Consider the following 16,924-nt stretch of genomic DNA (forward strand, 5'->3'; position numbering starts at 1 on the left):
GCCGCTGGGAGAACTTTTTACAACTCCCCAGGGGAGACCTCTCCTTGGAGGTTTCCTCTGCTGGACCTCTGCTCCACGGAGGGTGTCATCTAACCGCGATGCTTACTGAGTCTGGGTGCCGGTCCTGGTCTGCCCGCATCCTCGGTCAGTACCGCGGACAGCGCACCGGAGCCTACAGCTCTGTAGGCACGCGCGCTCAACACACTATGTATACATAGATCACTCGCGAACACCCCGTGCACAAATTCACACCCCATTCTGGTAAATATACTCCCGTCGTGGCTCATAGGTACACACAACGCACATACAGATCTAAGATACACACTCACGTGCCCAAGCCTAATCTTCCCACAAGCCCCAGTTTGTGGACCAGGATACATCCCACTCACTCCATGCTCTCGCTGGAACATGCTTAAAAACCCCAGACTCTGGAAATCACTGCATAGGATTTCCCGCTGATACCTAACGACGCACAGGGTCTCGGGCTGTGAGGCACAGACACTGGTGTGTGCACACACGAGCACACAGGCTCTACCTCAGACCTCTCCGGCATCAGAGTATCTGCCCGACGGAGCAAAGCAGCTTTTACGCTCAGTGGAAGCTCCGGGCAGCAGCCCAGCCAGGCATGCAGGCGCCTCACTGTCTTGGTTTGAAGCTCAGTGTCCATTTCGTCCTCTTCACCCCCATGCCTACTCAAGCCTCTTCCTGGCATATCTTCTCCCTCCAGGGTCTGCAGTGGTTGCTTGTACTGTCTTTGTTCGCTCCTAACCAGGGTTATCTTTCAAATGCACACCCTTTGGTCTTTCCTGTCCATCATCCCTCCAGGCTGCTTTCGCTCCTTTTCTGACTTCCCTTCACTTGAGTCTGACCCAGTCTGCCCTCTGACACCCATGCTGGCACCGGCCTTTGGGAGTGCTGACTCCGGCTTCTTTCCTCAGTTGCGGTTTCCGTTCACCCATTCCTGTCTCTTCGGGTATATAGACTGCTTTTCTGTCCAAGAGCATTGGCAGCCTTTACTGCAAATCTGAGGGCCAGAAGACTCAAAAAGTGTGTCGAGGGGCTCCAGAACCTGGACAGTGAGACAGGACTGGGGTCACAGGGAGCCTCAGTCCTGCTAGACAGTTGGCATTTTGACGGGCCTGTGCCCGTGCCCTGGTTTGGCCTTTGACAGTCTCCTTCTCTTGTCCTAAAAAATCCAGAAAATGCTGGAGAAAATCCTACTAGTAGTGGTAGAAATGGGGACACCTAGATCTTGGTCTCAACTGGTCATAGGTGCCCAGTGCTCCCTGGACAGACTCATGCCCAGTTTCAGACTTTCCATTGTAAAAGGGCAGCACAGTCCACGGGACCCCTTTTGGGACTTGGTTATGAAGAATGCTGACTCTCTAGTGAGTGACTTGACTTGGGTGGGTCTGAAAATCATGGTTGCAACTCCCAGAGATTTATGGTGCATCCCCGCTTCCTCAGAACGCCTCACTACTGCTAAAGTCACCCTGCTCCTGAGTGGAGAATGCCCAGTTGGTTTTCTTAACAGGACCAGAGATGTCGAGTGATTTTCTTATGGTTTTACTGCTCAGGTCTAGTCTCCATGGAGGCAGGCACTGATATGGCTGTCCTCTGTGTCAAGCCACAAATGTCCAAGTCCCTTTTTTTCTGGTAACAAGGACTTCCCTGACTACCCAGCCTCCCTCATCATTCAAAGGCAGATGGGATTGCTGGGTTGAAGCTCCTTGTCCCCAGACACATGGGCTCACAGAAGGGACTGGTCAAGGTATCTCACCAGTCATTATAAGTCTCTAGGACTCAACCAAGCAGCTTGCTCACAGGCTGTCAGATCTCTGCAGGGAGGGAAGGCAGGCCTCAGCACCATTGGCTAAGCTGTTTCTCATAGCCTCTTGATTTGGGGGGCTGCAAAGTGTTGTGCCAAGAAACAGGGTGAGTTCCCTACGGGAACCACTGACCTACCATTGGTTGTAGATATAGACACCCCAAGAATGATGACCCTGGAGATGACACGGAAGTTGATAGTAGTAGTCTTGGTACTGATAACTGACAGTAGCAGAATTTCAATTGGAAGCTTGGTGATTAGCTCTTGTCCCCTCCCCCCTCTTTGAAATCATTCCCTCACCTGTTCCTCTCTGTGTTCCCTCTCCTGCATGCTCAGGTGTGGACTGTGAGGGTCACTGTCCCTTGTCCTAGCCAAGGGAGGGGGGCTTGTCATTTGAAACCCTCTCTCTCACTGCCCATCCTCCGCCCACTGGAGCCCGTCTCTGCCCGTAGTAGCGGGAGAGGCTTCAAAGTCTGTCAAAACACCCTCCAAAGCTAGATTCCAAAGCACCAATATCCCAGGGAAAATAAATAAAGAGCAGTGTCAGCCCGGAATAGAAACATGCACCCAGTCACAAATATGCATGTTTTCCAGAAGTCGCATTTCACGGGCAGACAGTGCAGCATTCGCTCCAGCTGCTCAACAAAGACCGGAGGCAGGGATGCTGCTGGGACCAGCACAGGGAGGCCAGCAGAACCAGAGGGCTACCCTGGCTGGAGGGTGAATGGAGGTTCATTCGTTCCTGTGGGTTAGTCGCCAGTTCTCTGGGAAGGGACATACAAGGCTGATGGCCTCAGGTCCCCTGCTTGCAATGAGAGGCTGGCAATGGCAGTACCCACAACAGCAGCTGCCAGTAGTTGGATGCCTGCCGTGTGCCAGGCACTAAATACGCACACATGCAATCACATTTAAGCTTTGAGATCTTCTCATGGCATGGGGGTTGTTATCCTTAAGGAATTCATGAGAGAACAGGGCTCTAGGAAGTAAAGAGGCCAGTCTGGCGCTACACAGCCTGAAGAGTCCAAGCTGGGACTGAATTTTTGTTGGCTTGTTTTTCATGACAGGATTTCTCTGTGTAGCCCTGGCTGTCCTGAAATGCACTCTGTAGATCAGGCTGGCCTCGAGCTCACAGAGCTCCTCCTGTCTCTGTCTCCTGAGTGCTGGTACTAAAGGCCTGTGCCACCACGCTAGGCAGCACCGAATTTTGATTCAAATGAAACAAGTCTCTATTTTGCCCAGGATTCTGCATTGTTGTAGTTGTTTCTTTTCTTGTTTATCTAATACGCTTTGTCAAGAAAACCACTTATGCTTAGCATAGTAGTGCATGCTATAATCTCAATATTGGGGAGACTAGTAAATTCAAGGCTAGCCTGGATGATGTAATGAGATCCTGTCTCAGAAAACCCAAACAAAAAAACTAGACCTACCTATGTGATTGTTTTCAAAGAACATAAATTTCTCTGCCTGAGGGGTTTAATTAGCATTGTCACAAACACGTCTCCCAGTGACCTGAATCGGTACTCCAGACTGGGTACCAGGTGTTTCTGAGCCATGACTAGGCTGAGGTTGGGACAGCTCTGCATCTTAGGCGGTCTTCAGCCTTGGGAGCCCAGGCAGCTGCCTGAGAGGTGGAGCCCCACTGTAAAACGTAGGCTATGAAAGACAATTTAACTCAGAAGAGACCAGAGCCCAAGAGGCTTTGCAGGTAGGGAAGTGATTTCAGAGAAGGCAAGTGAGTCCCCCAGCATCACACAGCATTCTGGTGCCAGAAGCCAAGTCTCCTTAGCACAAAGAGCTTTCTTCTGGAGCTGTCCAGCTGGCCCAAGGGGACTGAACCGATGTGGCATTGAGCCCTCGAGGGCAGAGATGAAGCTCCTGCTCTTAGTGTTCAAGCCATCTCTGTGTCCCCACTGGCTTCAGCCTCAACCCCTGTCCTTCCCCAGCCCTACAACGACAAGTAGCTGAGGCACATAGTATGTCAGGCATGGCTCCCGAGCGTCCTTCCCTTATATTCTAACCTTCACAGCTACCGGAAAGACGGGCATTCTTGTTCCATTTCACACGGGAAGGAAGACAGTGAGACTCGAGAGGTTGGGTCCCTGGTCCAAGGTCATACAGCCAGTTAAGAAGCATATGGGGGTCCAGCAAAGCCCCTGCTAGCAGGCTCACTGCGAGAGTGAGGAAAGGGGAGGTTTGGGACCGGGGCCAGAGGGAAGGTGGAGCCGCTGGGCAGCCCCAGGCTATTTATATGACACCTCTCCAGCCTTGTCACGATTGTTGGCACTAGCAGCTACTATGTCCCTGCCAATCCCTGGAAGGAAGAAACCTGGGGCAGCATCTGGGACCAGCTACTGGAGGATGTCACTAGAGTGTAGGGTTGGAACATTTTACCTTAAACTCCAGGTAGAGTAGCCACTTGAGGGGGGAAGTCATGGCATGCAGGTCCCATGTGCCCTAGGTATGACATCCCACTTCCTCCTTTTAATGCCCTTCCCTAGGGAGCCAGCCTAGAGATATGGGGAATCTGGGATATACATTGCTGACAGGCTCAGGTTTCAACGGATTGGGAACTAGGAGGCAGGGACCATGGAAAGATCTGTACGCGTTTTGATGCCAGTCTGTACCATCCGGGTCCCTACAGAGAGGCGTGTCCTAGCGGACAGTAACAGAGCCTTCAGCCTCTTGGAAAAGGTCTTTTTAATCCCCCGCACCACTAAGCATCTACCTGCACAGCCCCACAGCGTGTCAGGCACTGGGCATTCAGAAATGGAAAGATCTATCTCTGTCCTTGTAGACTATCGTGGAGTCTCCTACTCCTGACTCCTCTTGCCTTGAGGGCAAAGGTGATGGTGTATCCGAGCCAGAAACAGAAAAAGGGACCAGGTACTTAGCAAGTGTCCTTCTCCAGGTCAGGGAGAAAGTTTCCCTGGATGCTCTAATAACCAGTCGTGCTTCCTGCCTTGGTGGCTGCGGTGGGAGGGGCCATGGAGCTGGCTCTTCCCAGCTGACACCTGGTCCTGATATCCAGCACAAACATGCCGCGTGGTCAGTAAGAAAGGAGCCGTGACTGGTGATGGCAGCCAGTCCTGTCCTGAAGGGGCGTTAGTGATTTTCCTGACTCGGGACGGTGGCTTACATGGAGTTCAAGGATAGGAAGATGATGCTAAATTGGGATGCTGGGGTACTGGGGTCCTGACCTTGGTGCTATCACGGGAGGGGGGATTTCTTATGAGCCTTGCTGGGGTTGAGCTGCAGAGTGGTCATCCCAGTGATAAGAATGACTCCAAAAATAGGCAGCATACTTTGAGATTTTAAAATTTTGTTTATGTGTGTGAGTGAGGGTTTTTTTTTTTGAGATAAGGTTTCACTGTGTAGCCCTGGCTGTCCTAGAACTCCTCTGTAGACCAGGCTGGCCTTGAGCTCACAGAGATTCCCCCTTCGTCTGCCTCCTGAGTGCTGGGTTTAAAGGCGTGCGCTGCCACCACCCAGCTGTGAATGAGTGTTTCCTTTGCATGTATATATGTGAACCACATGTGTGCCTAGTGCCCACAGAGGTTGGGAAAGGTCATTGGATACGTTGGAACTGGAGTTATGGACAGTTATGAGCCACCATGGGGAGCTTGTCCTCTGTAAGAACAAGTGCTCCTAACTGTTGAACCGTCTCTCCAGCCCCAGGCAGCGTATTTTTTGAGTGTTTGCTACTCAGGCTGCATTCTGTAGATTTTGTCCTCATGCTCACTTGGCAGCAGATGACACTTGCTATGTCCATCATAAGAGTGGGAAACGGGAAGCACAGACAGGTGAAGTGGGAAACATCCAAGACAGGATTTAAACCAGGCAAGCTGATGGCAGACCGCTATGCAAGGAAGACGTTCACAGCTTAGCCTTTGCTTACCTTTTGGTCCTCAGTGATCTGGGTAGTTTGTATGTCTGGCTCTGGATGGGGACTGGCCATTTTCAGTCCTGACTGCCAAGCAGCCAAACAGATCACTCTCCAGATGTCCAGATGTGGCCATCTGACAGGACATCCTTTGGTTTTCATTCAGGTCGTTACCCCTTTCCGTCCCTCATAGACACAGTTGGGTCCCAGGTCCCTCTAGATATAGTAGCATCTGAGAATTCCTGGCTGCAAAGCCTTTGCTGGTGGGAAAACTCAGTTGAGTGGTTTCACAAAAACAGGATACTGGTTTTTGGTTCTTGCCTGCAACCAAACTTGAGAGAAATTAAGGCAGAACAAAATCATGTTTTGGAAAAGCATCAGCCACCAGACGGCAATCCTTCTGCTCTGGCTTGGGGCAAGTATTGCAGTGGCAGCTGCTGCATGTGACCTGCAAGGCCCTAGCAGGTCTGACAGGATCGGAGCAAACCATCTGAAGTGACGGAGCTGGAATCTGCGATAAGCAAAGACATATCAGAGTTGAGAGAGACTCTTGGACATCAGTGAGCTTGAGAATGGATCGAGGGTGAGAAGGTTCATGAATCCATTGGGAAGAAGAATTTTAGGTACCACAAAGACAAGGCTAGGATGATTTAACAAAATAACAGTCTATTTATTTAGAGAGTACCAGTAAGGTGGAATGGATGCATGGATGGATGGGTACATAGATGGTTTCATGCCTGTGTGGGTGTGTAGGTGGCTGGCTTGATGCATGGATGGATGGATGAATAAGAGGATGGATTTATGTACTCATATATGGGTGAATGCATGGATACTAAGATGGATGATGCATGGATGGATGGGTGGACAGTTATGAACATGAATGTGTGGGTGTATGCATGTATGGGTGAATGGATAGATGATGGATGAATGCATGGATGGCTGTCTTCATGGATGCATGGATATACAATTAAGTAGATGCATGCATGAGTGAGGATAGATGATGGATGGGTCATGTATGTATTTATGTATGTCTACATAAATGCATGCATACATGGATGAATGGATGGGTAGGTGCAAGCATGGCTAGGTAGATGATGTATGAACGCACACATTCATGGACACTGGATAGGTGGTTGCGTGGATAGGTGGATGGATGGATGTAACTGATGGACTTTGGTAATCAGGGCTTTGATTTGGCAGGGCCAGGCCCCAGGTACTGACAATGGGAAGGGACTATGTCTCCCTCCTCATCTTCAAAAAACTTCCCTTATTCCAGGAAGAGCTGCCCTGTTACTGGAGGAGGTTTCGGAGTCTGGGAAGCCTGGGGAGGGATCTTTGTCTCTGGACTAGAGACCCTAATAAATTCCTCTCCTGGAGGGATGGATGGATGGTAGATAAAGCCAAGTCCAAGTCTAGGGTCATGGCAGGGCCTGCCATCAGGGGGTGGGAGCAGCTGTTTTCCCACTGCTGCCAATTTAGCCAGGGGCAGCACTTGAATAAGGATCAGTGTGGTTTGTTTGCCGCCCTCACCTGCCCAGAAGACTAAGAGTTGCTTCTCCCTCTGCTGTCCTCTATCAAAATGTTCCTAGATTCCCGCCTCCTCATGTAGCTCTCCTTGCCCTGTGGTGATGTGGGGCCAGCAACCCCACTGGCTCAAGACAAGGAAAGATGATCTGATCCTGTGAGCCTCCTTCTCTCACTCCGTCTCCTGCCCTCAGTTATGGGATCCCCCTGTCCCCCACGAATCTCTCTAGGAGGGCACAATGCTAATGGGGGCTGTGACCCCAAGATCTCAGGGGCCAACAGCTCCTTTCCCAGCTAGCTCCATCTAGCTCTTGTGCTACCCCCTACATCCTGGCCCCTTGGAGACTCTGGAAGACAGAAGTGGACTGTCTTTGAAGCTCATTGGGTTCAGCCTTCCCATTTGATGGGAGTGCAAACAGTAGGCAGGGATGGGACTTGAGGATATCATGGTGAACAGGTGAGACGGGCACTGCAGGAGGGACCATGTGGCCTTAGTGGGACTCTCCAGATCTTCGCCCTGGGGCCCTGAGTCTCCCCAGTATTTTTGTGATACAAATTGCAGAGCTGAGGATCGTCTCTTGAGGTTCCACTCTCCACCTAGAGCGCTTGGCCCCAGCTGCTCAGCTCCGACCCACTCCTGCCTGTCTCAATAGATAGTGGAATCGTCATGGGCTGGGCTGAGGACTGGAGCAGTGCTGGACTCCTGGCCTGCTATGGTCCCTGAGCCAATCTTAAGTGAGGAGAAGTACCAGGCTCTCCTCCAGCATTGACCATACTTCCTCCATGGATGCCAGAGCTGACAGTCAGCAGTCAATGGGAAAAAAAACACTGACTTGGGCACGGGCAGGAGAGCTCATCTGCACACCCTCAATGCAAAGCAGGGTGTCCATCTTCAAGGCTGAAGCCTTCATTCACTTCTCTCCTGGGGCCCCGCGGTCCTGCTGTCCCAGCTGGGGCTCAGCTTAGACCGTCACTGGAGTAGACACTGAGTGTGCACACCAGCCAGAGCACAGAGTATGCATGTGAATGTGCACACTGGCCAGAGCACAGTGTGTGAACGTGGTGTGCACCCCGGCCAGAGCACAGTGTGTGCATGTGAGTGTGCACCCCGGCCAGAGCACAGTGTGTGAACGTGAGTGTGCACACCGGCCAGAGCATAGTGTGTGAACGTGAGTGTGCACACCGGCCAGAGCACAGTGTGTGAACGTGAGTGTGCACACCGGCCAGAGCACAGTGTATGCATGTGAGTGTGCACACCGGCCAGAGCACAGTGTATGCATGTGAGTGTGCACACCGGCCAGAGCACAGTGTGTGAACGTGAGTGTGCACACCGGCCAGAGCACAGTGTGTGAACGTGAGTGTGCACACCGGCCAGAGCACAGTGTGTGAACGTGAGTGTGCACACCGGCCAGAGCACAGTGTGTGAACGTGAGTGTGCACACCGGCCAGAGCACAGTGTGTGAACGTGAGTGTGCACACCGGCCAGAGCACAGTGTGTGAACGTGAGTTTGCACACCATCCAGAGCACAGTGTGTGAACGTGAGTGTGCACACCGGCCAGAGCACAGAGTGTGAACATGAGTGTGCACCCCGGCCAGAGCACAGTGTGTGAACGTGAGTGTGCACACCATCCAGAGCACAGTGTGTGAACGTGAGTGTGCACACTAGTGAGGGTCATGAGGGCTGATTTTAGAGCCCAGCGTTTTCAAATATGTCAAACTCAAGTAAAATCTAACAGTGAGAAGTTCAGGCTCAAATGAGCCCCTATAGGCCTTTAAAAGATGCAGCTTTCTGCTTTGCAAATTGGAAATCATTCCTCGGGGTAGAAAACACGATAGCGAATGGTCTGCAAGCTGGAAGCTGCTGTAGAGCTCAGTGGCCAAGTCTCCTAGGTTGAGAAGATCAAGGATGGGCAGAAAACGACTCGGGCGTGGGTACACGGGGCCTGGGTGGCCTCTACCATCCCCCGCCTCTCTCATCAGGTACTGGTCTACTCTGCGCTTCGTAAGCCTGGGGGGTCAGAAGCCCCAAGTTCTCAGTGGTAAGGGTGCTGTCCCAGAGATCTCATTTCCTTCCACCCAGGACCAGTCACACTTGCTCCCCCAAGGCTGGAGCACCCTGCTTTAGGCTCCTGTTTATCCTACAACTTCTTCACTCCCTCCAGCTTCTCTCTGAGAGGTCTTTGGCCCTGAAGAGTGTAGTCACATGCTTGGGCTCATGGGTGGGGTCTGGGTGTATCAGTGTCCTCTCCCAGAACTAGGCGCTGTAAGGTGACCAGATGCCGTGTTGTGTCTCGGGGAAGCCCATGGCATCCAGCATGTAGCTACTGGCTATTCCGCTAGCTCCGCCCACATAGTGTGATGTTATTGCACTGTCCTTGAGTGCCAACTCCCCCTTACCCGATTACACAGTAGCTTGTGATCAGGGTGGGGGGCAGCTCCCCCAACACTCAGATCCCTTTCCACTGCCCCCCCCCACGCCACTTAGATTAAGATGACTCTTCCCCATCACTGTCTGGGGAACTTAGATTAAGATGACTCTTCCCCATCACTGTCTGGGGAACTGCTGGCCCAGAGATGACTCGTTCTAGGCCACACAGCAGGTCTGTGGCAGGTCGGACGGCTCTGTTGTTGCAGGTGCACATCCCGGCTTCCTTCACCTCCTGAGGAAGCTCCGGGGAGAGCTGCCTGGAACCAGGGAAGCAAGAGCGGTTTTACATATTTGCTAATCGGGTCTTAGAGAGAGAGAGGAGCCCTGAGCTCATCAGCCAGGAAGGAATCCAATTTGGCTTTTATAGCCCTGGTTATTCACCCTCCATTGTGGGCTCGTTCTCTTTTTTATTAAGCCAGTCTTCTAGGGGCTGGGGAGCTGCAGAGATGGCTGAACCCCAGGGGGTCCCAGTCTCCCGAAGCCCACATGGCATTCCAGGCAGTGGTCAGAGTGTGATGGGAAGGGGTGACAGGGTGGGCTTTCTGGAACCTTCCGACCCTCCCACCAGGAATATCTGGGAGTATGTTCTAATTCCCGTTTTCTCTTCATGCCGCTGGTTACATTAAGCTTTCCTTGTCTTATTCTCTATGACACTGAGGCTGCTTTACAGGCTCCAGGGTCCTGGCTGATTGATGGGTCTGGGAAGAGGCCTGAGCTACACAAGGTAGGAGAGGAGAGGAGAAAATGGGGGAGAGGAGGAGATATCAGTGGGTGGAGTCCCTTAGGCAGCCAGTGTGGCTAAAAGGATGGCCTCTGCCTCCAGACTGCGGGAACTCCATCCAACCCTACCCTGCAGGCAGCTAGCTGCCTCGTGAACTGAGGGCAGATGAGAAGTGGTTTGAATTAGAAGAGCAGGGCCAGCGAGATGGCTCAGCAACTAAAGGCTCTTGCCTCCAAGCCTGACAACCTAAGTTCGGTCCCCAGGACCCACATGGCGAAAGGAAAACGTTGACTCCAACAAGGTGTGCCCCAATCTCCTCCCACACGCACGATAAATAAACAAATGTGACTTTAAAAAAGCACATAGTGTGTAGTAGGAAAGTGGAAAGTCTCCCACCATTTTATGAAGGGAGAAACACTCCTGTACCAAACACCTAGTTAGTGGCAGTACCGGGATTTGAACCCAGTTCTAGCCAGCTACACAGTCGGAACATCTCAGCTTACCCTTCGTCCCTGGAATCAAGCCACACACGGTTGTTTCAAGCCTCTGATAACCTCTTGTTGTCAGGGGACCAGTCCTGTCCCACCGAGCCCACCAGAGGGAATCCACAGAATGGCAGAAAGGATAGCAGCTTCTGGGTCCTGATTGTGAGGCTTCTCTGGGGATTCTGGGACAGCACCCTGGCTGATATACTGCCCAGGGCAAAGCTTGTTTGCCTGATATATATTGAGCTGTTGGGTTTACGAGTCAGTGCCCAGTTTCCTCACCAGCTGTCGGCCTGGGAGGACGGCCGTCCTTTGTCTGCTCCATTTCAGCAGCCTGCCCTTCTCTGAGAAACTAGGGGCTTGGTCAGGCTTACCACAGCCACACCCCTTTCCTCTTCCACCCCACCTAGGCTCCTAGCATAGTCCAGGTCCCCTGAGCCAACAGAATGGAGCACATCCGATGGGGGAAGTCGAGGCATCTAGCTCAGCCAGCTTGCCCCTGGGATGAGCAGAGAGACGTAAGTGGGTCTTGCTGGAGGAAGGATGAAAGGCTCTGAGAAGTAGCATCTGCCTTTTTCTGGAGGTCTGCGGGGAGGGGAGCGTTCCCCAGCTAGGATCTGGAATTTTCTTTTTTTCTGCAACTGTGGTTTGAACCAGGGTCTTTTACACAGGTTAAGCAAGTACTCTCCTTGTTGAGCTGTGTCTCCAGGACAGGACCTGGGTTTCCGGGGAGAAAATCCTGGAGCTGCCCTAATATCTAGTTGCTACGGTAGGGCTCCCTGGGCCAATCTCACTTTCTGTCTGCCCCTTAGCTGCCCCCACCCACCCACTCGCCACCCCGTATTAGTGTCCTCTGGTGAAACAGAGCCATTGGCTATATATAGATATCAATGTTCTCTGTGAATTTTTTTTCTTCCGTAAAATGGGGCTGCTCACATTCCTCTGTTGCAAGGGCTGGTGTGAGGCTGACGGAGGGTGGATGAAAAATCCTTGTGGCACAGTGGATGCAGAACTAATTATGATGCTATAATTATCTTAACGAGTGTCGGAGATTCCAGCTCAGCTATCGGGGCGTTGGCTTCACCCCATGTGTGTGGTTTTGCCCCCCTTTGAGTGGTTAAGCTGTCACCAGTCTCCTGGTTTGAAATGGAGTGTTCAGGTCACTGGGAAGGGCTGGGGATGAGGGCATCGGGAAGGCAGGACCAAGGCTCAGGACAGTGATGCCTGGGGGTGTCTGTGATCTTCTCCTTGCTTCCTTTTCTTTCCCTTGAGCGGGATTCGTGAGACAGGCAGACCCACAAGCAGGAGACACAGTGTCCCCACTCCAACACGACAGCAGAGTGGAACTACTTAACTCAAAATATCTCAGTGTGAACTTCTGCCCAAATCTCTCAACCCAAACGTGAGGGTTTCTAAGGGCTCTGAGCCGTTCATGGACCAGGGCTGAACCAAGGAAGCAAAACACACCGAGTCAGGGAGAAAAAGCTGATTAGCTCCTAATTGCCGTTAAATTATATATATACATATATGTATTTTAAGTAGGATCTGCATGTCTAATGTGAGTTTTTGATTACATTTTAATAGTCTGGTTGGGATGAGGGAATGAAGAAGGAAGGGGTCTGTCATCCCTGGCTACAAGGAGGGAAGTTGTAAGCAGAGAGCTTTGGCTTGGGCCTTCTGCCTGGGTGCTGTGTGGGGACAGGAAGGGGTCCCAGACTGGCGTCTGCACTGCCTCCCACTGCAGGCCCTTTCCCTGGAGACTTTAAACACAGCTTTTCTATTTTGAATATGCCTATCATCTCCAGACCTGTTTGTCCCTTAGGGCTGCTGAAAAATTACCCCAGGACCTGGTGGCAAAATGGAAAACTTCCAGGCAAGAATCCAGGCCCCCGTGCTGTGAGAATGACCTTGGGTGTCATGACCCTGCTCACTGGGTCTCAGTTTTCCCATGTGTGCAATGGAAGCACTGTATTTGATATATTTTGTTTTGTTTACTGAGGCATGATTTTATGCAGCGCAAGCTGGTCGCAAGTTTGCAGGGGAGCTAAGGATGACCTTTAAACTCCTGATCCTTCAGCTTCCATCTCCTGAGTGTTGGGATTAGGGGTGTGTGCCACCATACGTGGTTTATGGATGCTGGGAATGGAGGCGGGGATCCGTGAGTGCGAGGCAAGCTCTATGCAGCTGAGCCGCAGTCACAGTTCCTTTGCTAAGGTTTTATGGGCTGTGATTTACTTCCCTTGCCTTTCAAGGCTGCTCTCTCTGTCTCAAGGATACCAGGAGTGTCCATACCCCTAACTCAGCGTTGCACGTTCTTACTGCTGTATCCTGTACACACTCTTCTTGGAAGCCAGAATGCTCTCCCCACCTCACTCCATGTACAGTATCATGACTCTCTGAAGAGGTACAAATAGCTGGTAAAATATGCACGTGAGTACACACCACACACACACATACATTTTTAAGTAATATCTAGTTATATTTTTTAAATAGCATTTATTTCTGTTTCTTTTTTTTTTTTCGAGACAGGGTTTCTCTGTATTGTTTTGGAGGCTGTCCTGGAACTCGATCCGTAGACCAGGCTGGCCTCGAACTCACAGAGATCTACCTGCCTCTGCCTCCCAAGTGCTGGGATTAAAGGCGTGCGCCACCAACGCCCGACCTTATTTCTGTTTTTAAAAGTAAGGCTATACCTGATCATTGCACAAAATTTGGAAACAGACAAGCATAAAAGAGAAGATAAGAACCATCCGTGATCCTCCCAGACAGTGATAACCATTCTCATTGGGTTACATTTAAAATACATACATCCGAGATTCCTTCCCCCACCATAGCCCCCTGATCATAAAAGTGGGACTTTGCTTCCCAAATGGCTTTGCGTCTCAGCAAGACTTGCCTTGAAACTGGTTGCATGGGCCAGGCAGGCATGGTAGCTCATGACTGGCACCCAAGCACTTGGGAGGCAGAGGCAGGAGGATCAGGAGTTCAAGGTCATCCTCAGCTTCGTAGAAAGTTTGAGGCCAGCATAAGCTACATGAGACCCAGTGTCAAAAATCACAAGGACAGAGCTAGAGCGCGGGCTCAGTGGCTAAGACCACTTACTGTCCTTGAGAGGACCTGGGTTCCGTTCCCAGCACCTACACCAGGAGCTCACAACTGCCTGCCACTGAGTTCCAGCGAAGCCAGTGTCATTTGACTTCCATGGGCACTTGCACGACATATGGTACACACAAACTCACACGCATGGACATAAATACACACAGGAGATTTGTCGGCCAGATGGCCTAGAAGGTAAAGGCATGCCTGCAGGTCGAGTTCAATCTCTGTTACACACATGGTGAAGGGGAGGGCTGACTTGCACACGCACACTGTGGATGAGCACAGGGACACCTACACCACGTGGGGGAGGGGAGGGAATAGCGTGTAATGAAAAGGCAGGAGGGGGGGAGGAGAGCTGGGTTCGCCTTTTCTTTCTTTGCTCCCCGTGAATGGGCCGTTCTCCCGATCTGGACCCAGAGGATCCTCTCAGTCTTTTCCTCTCTATTGCTTCTGCCTCTCCTCCCCATTTCCACTCTCATGCCTCTCTCTCTCTCTCTCTCTCTCTCTCTCTCTCTCTCTCTCTCTCTCTCTCTCTCTCTCTCCCTCCCTCCCTCTCTCCCTGAGTCTATCACCGTACTCCCCCCCTCCTCCCTCTTCCTTACTTTCTCTGGACTGACAGCATTCTCTCCCTCCTGGGTTGACCGGCTAACTAACCAAAGGGAATGCTCAAGAGAATGCCAGTGGCAAGAGAGGCATCCCCCAGACCCACTGCCTCTTCCCTCTCTGTCTGATGTCTATCTGAGTTAGGAGTCTCCCTCCATCAAGGTGGTAGGCGGTCCCAGCGACACTGAAGGTGGCCTTTGGGCCACCCCGTGGGAGTCCTCACATCTCTCTGAGAGATGCCTGGCCCCTGCCTGTGCTCAGGGGGTTGCCGTTTCCTGGAGCTGCATATTAAGTGGTCTAAGCCTGACAAACAGTGGCTGCAGCTGCAGTGTTCGGGGAAGGGGTGGGGATGTGCTGAGGGCCCCGTGGCTTGGGACACCTAGTCTTGGCACAGTCCCCTGGGCATTGGCTGGGAGTGTTACAATCTCCAAAAGGGAACAAAGGAGTGTGATTGCCTGACAGACGATACTTAACATACTACACAGATCACAGAGCACTTTCACCCCTGACCCCACACCCCCTTGAGACAGGAATGGCTGCCTTCATTTTATAGAGGGTAACTCTAAGGGTCAGGGTGGCTCCCAAGTCTTGCCAGTGTTCCGGTTGCCAGGACCCAAACCAGGGCGTGTCTGATTCCAGAGATGATTTTCTCTCCCTCTACCCTGACAAACTCCTGAAGGTGCTATACAGTTGCTCTTTATACACGAGTAGTTGCTATGGTGCCATGTCTTACATTGGCCTTGAGTTCTGAAGTTGGACGGTGAATGTAGCAAAGATTGAAAAATCAAATGTGCCGGAAGTCTTGATTGGCCTTTATACATTAGAAGAAATGTCTTCTCTGTTGCAGTTGGCTTACAAGTCTCTCTCTCTGTCTCTGTCTCTGTCTGTCTGGTTGTCTGTCTGTCTGTCTCTCTCTCTGTCTGTCTTTGTATTTTTATGCACATGGTTATTTTGTCTGCATGTATGTCTGTGCATTCATGTGTGCTTGGTGCCCCCTTAGAGTCAGATCTGCTGTAACTGGAGCTACAGGTGGTTGTGAGCTGCCATGCGGGTGCTGGGAACTGAACCCGGGTCCTCTGCAAGAGCAGCCAGTGCTCGTCTTCTAAGCCAAGATCACCTTACTGGGCATGTTGGGAAAGAACAACGTGTTTTTCCTGGTTGGGTTCTTTAGAGCCTAATGAGCTCATGCTCCAATCCCACGGTGGAACCGGTGCCTTTTTGCGGGGCGAAGCCTCTCCTCTCAACCTTGTTGACCCATCCTTTCCCCTTAGGCTATGGACTCGGAGGATGACCCCCTGCTGCAGGACGTGTGGCTAGAAGAGGAACAGCAGGAGGAGGAGACCTCCGGGGAGGCCTGCAGAGGTGTCTCTGGGCCAGGGCTGCCCTCCGGAGCACAGGGCTGTTGGCGACGCTGGACATTGCCCTCCCGGCCCCCAGCCTCAGGGTTCTGGAGCACCCTGGGCTGGGCCTTCACCAACCCATGCTGCGCAGGTCTGGTGCTGTTCCTCGGTTGCAGCATCCCCATGGTGCTGTCCGCCTTCATGTTTCTCTACTACCCACCCTTGGACATCGACATCTCCTACAATGCCTTCGAAATTCGCAATCATGAGGCGTCGCAGCGCTTCGACGCTCTGGCCTTGGCCCTCAAGTCCCAGTTTGGATCTTGGGGGCGCAACAGGAGAGACTTGGCGGACTTCACCTCCGAAACGCTGCAACGCCTCATCTCAGAGCAGCTGCAGCAGCTGCACCTGGGGAACCATTCACGACCGGCATCCCGGACCCCTGGCTCAGCTCCGAGGGTCACCCCCGCCACTCAGAGATCAGCAGCCAGTCCGAGTGAGCGACGTCGACGCCAGGCTCCAACCCTAGGGGACCAGGCAGCCAATCAGAGCCGAGCCCGTCGGGGCGCCTCGCGTTGGGATTACTCGCGCACTTATGTGAGCGCCAACACCCAGACACACGCGCACTGGCGCATCGAGCTCATCTTCCTGGCGCGGGGAGATGCGGAGCGCAACATTTTCACGAGCGAGCGCCTGGTTACGATCCACGAGATCGAGCGAAAGATCATGGACCACCCGGGCTTCCGGGAGTTCTGCTGGAAGCCGCATGAGGTGCTCAAGGATCTGCCTCTGGGCTCCTATTCCTACTGCTCCCCGCCCAGCTCGCTCATGACTTACTTCTTTCCCACCGAGAGGGGCGGCAAGATCTACTACGACGGCATGGGCCAGGACCTGGCCGATATTCGGGGTGAGCACTTGCACTGATGGCAAGGGACGATGCTGAGTTTGAGCATGGTCAGAGGGCGAGGTGTCAGTGGGATGTGCAGCTGGGATTGGGTATGACGAGGGAGAGAAG

The 16,924-nt window shown here is 52.3% G+C and overlaps 1 protein-coding gene across 3 annotated transcripts in view; it reads left to right on the plus strand.

Annotated features, from left to right (window-relative positions):
• Positions 1 to 16,924, plus strand: part of Disp3 (dispatched RND transporter family member 3) — a 53,440-nt gene that overhangs the window by 3,521 nt on the left and 32,995 nt on the right. For all 3 annotated transcript variants that reach the window (XM_040734996.1, XM_040734997.1, XM_005079331.4), the window contains exon 2: positions 15,841 to 16,816. In XM_040734996.1, coding sequence (XP_040590930.1) covers positions 15,844 to 16,816 — 973 coding nt within the window. In that variant the 5' untranslated portion in view covers positions 15,841 to 15,843. The remainder of the gene's footprint in view (positions 1 to 15,840; positions 16,817 to 16,924) is intronic.

The sequence above is a fragment of the Mesocricetus auratus genome, unplaced genomic scaffold (assembly GCF_017639785.1).
Source record: "Mesocricetus auratus isolate SY011 unplaced genomic scaffold, BCM_Maur_2.0 Super-Scaffold_100042, whole genome shotgun sequence".
In the NCBI taxonomy this organism is placed as follows: domain Eukaryota; kingdom Metazoa; phylum Chordata; class Mammalia; order Rodentia; family Cricetidae; genus Mesocricetus; species Mesocricetus auratus.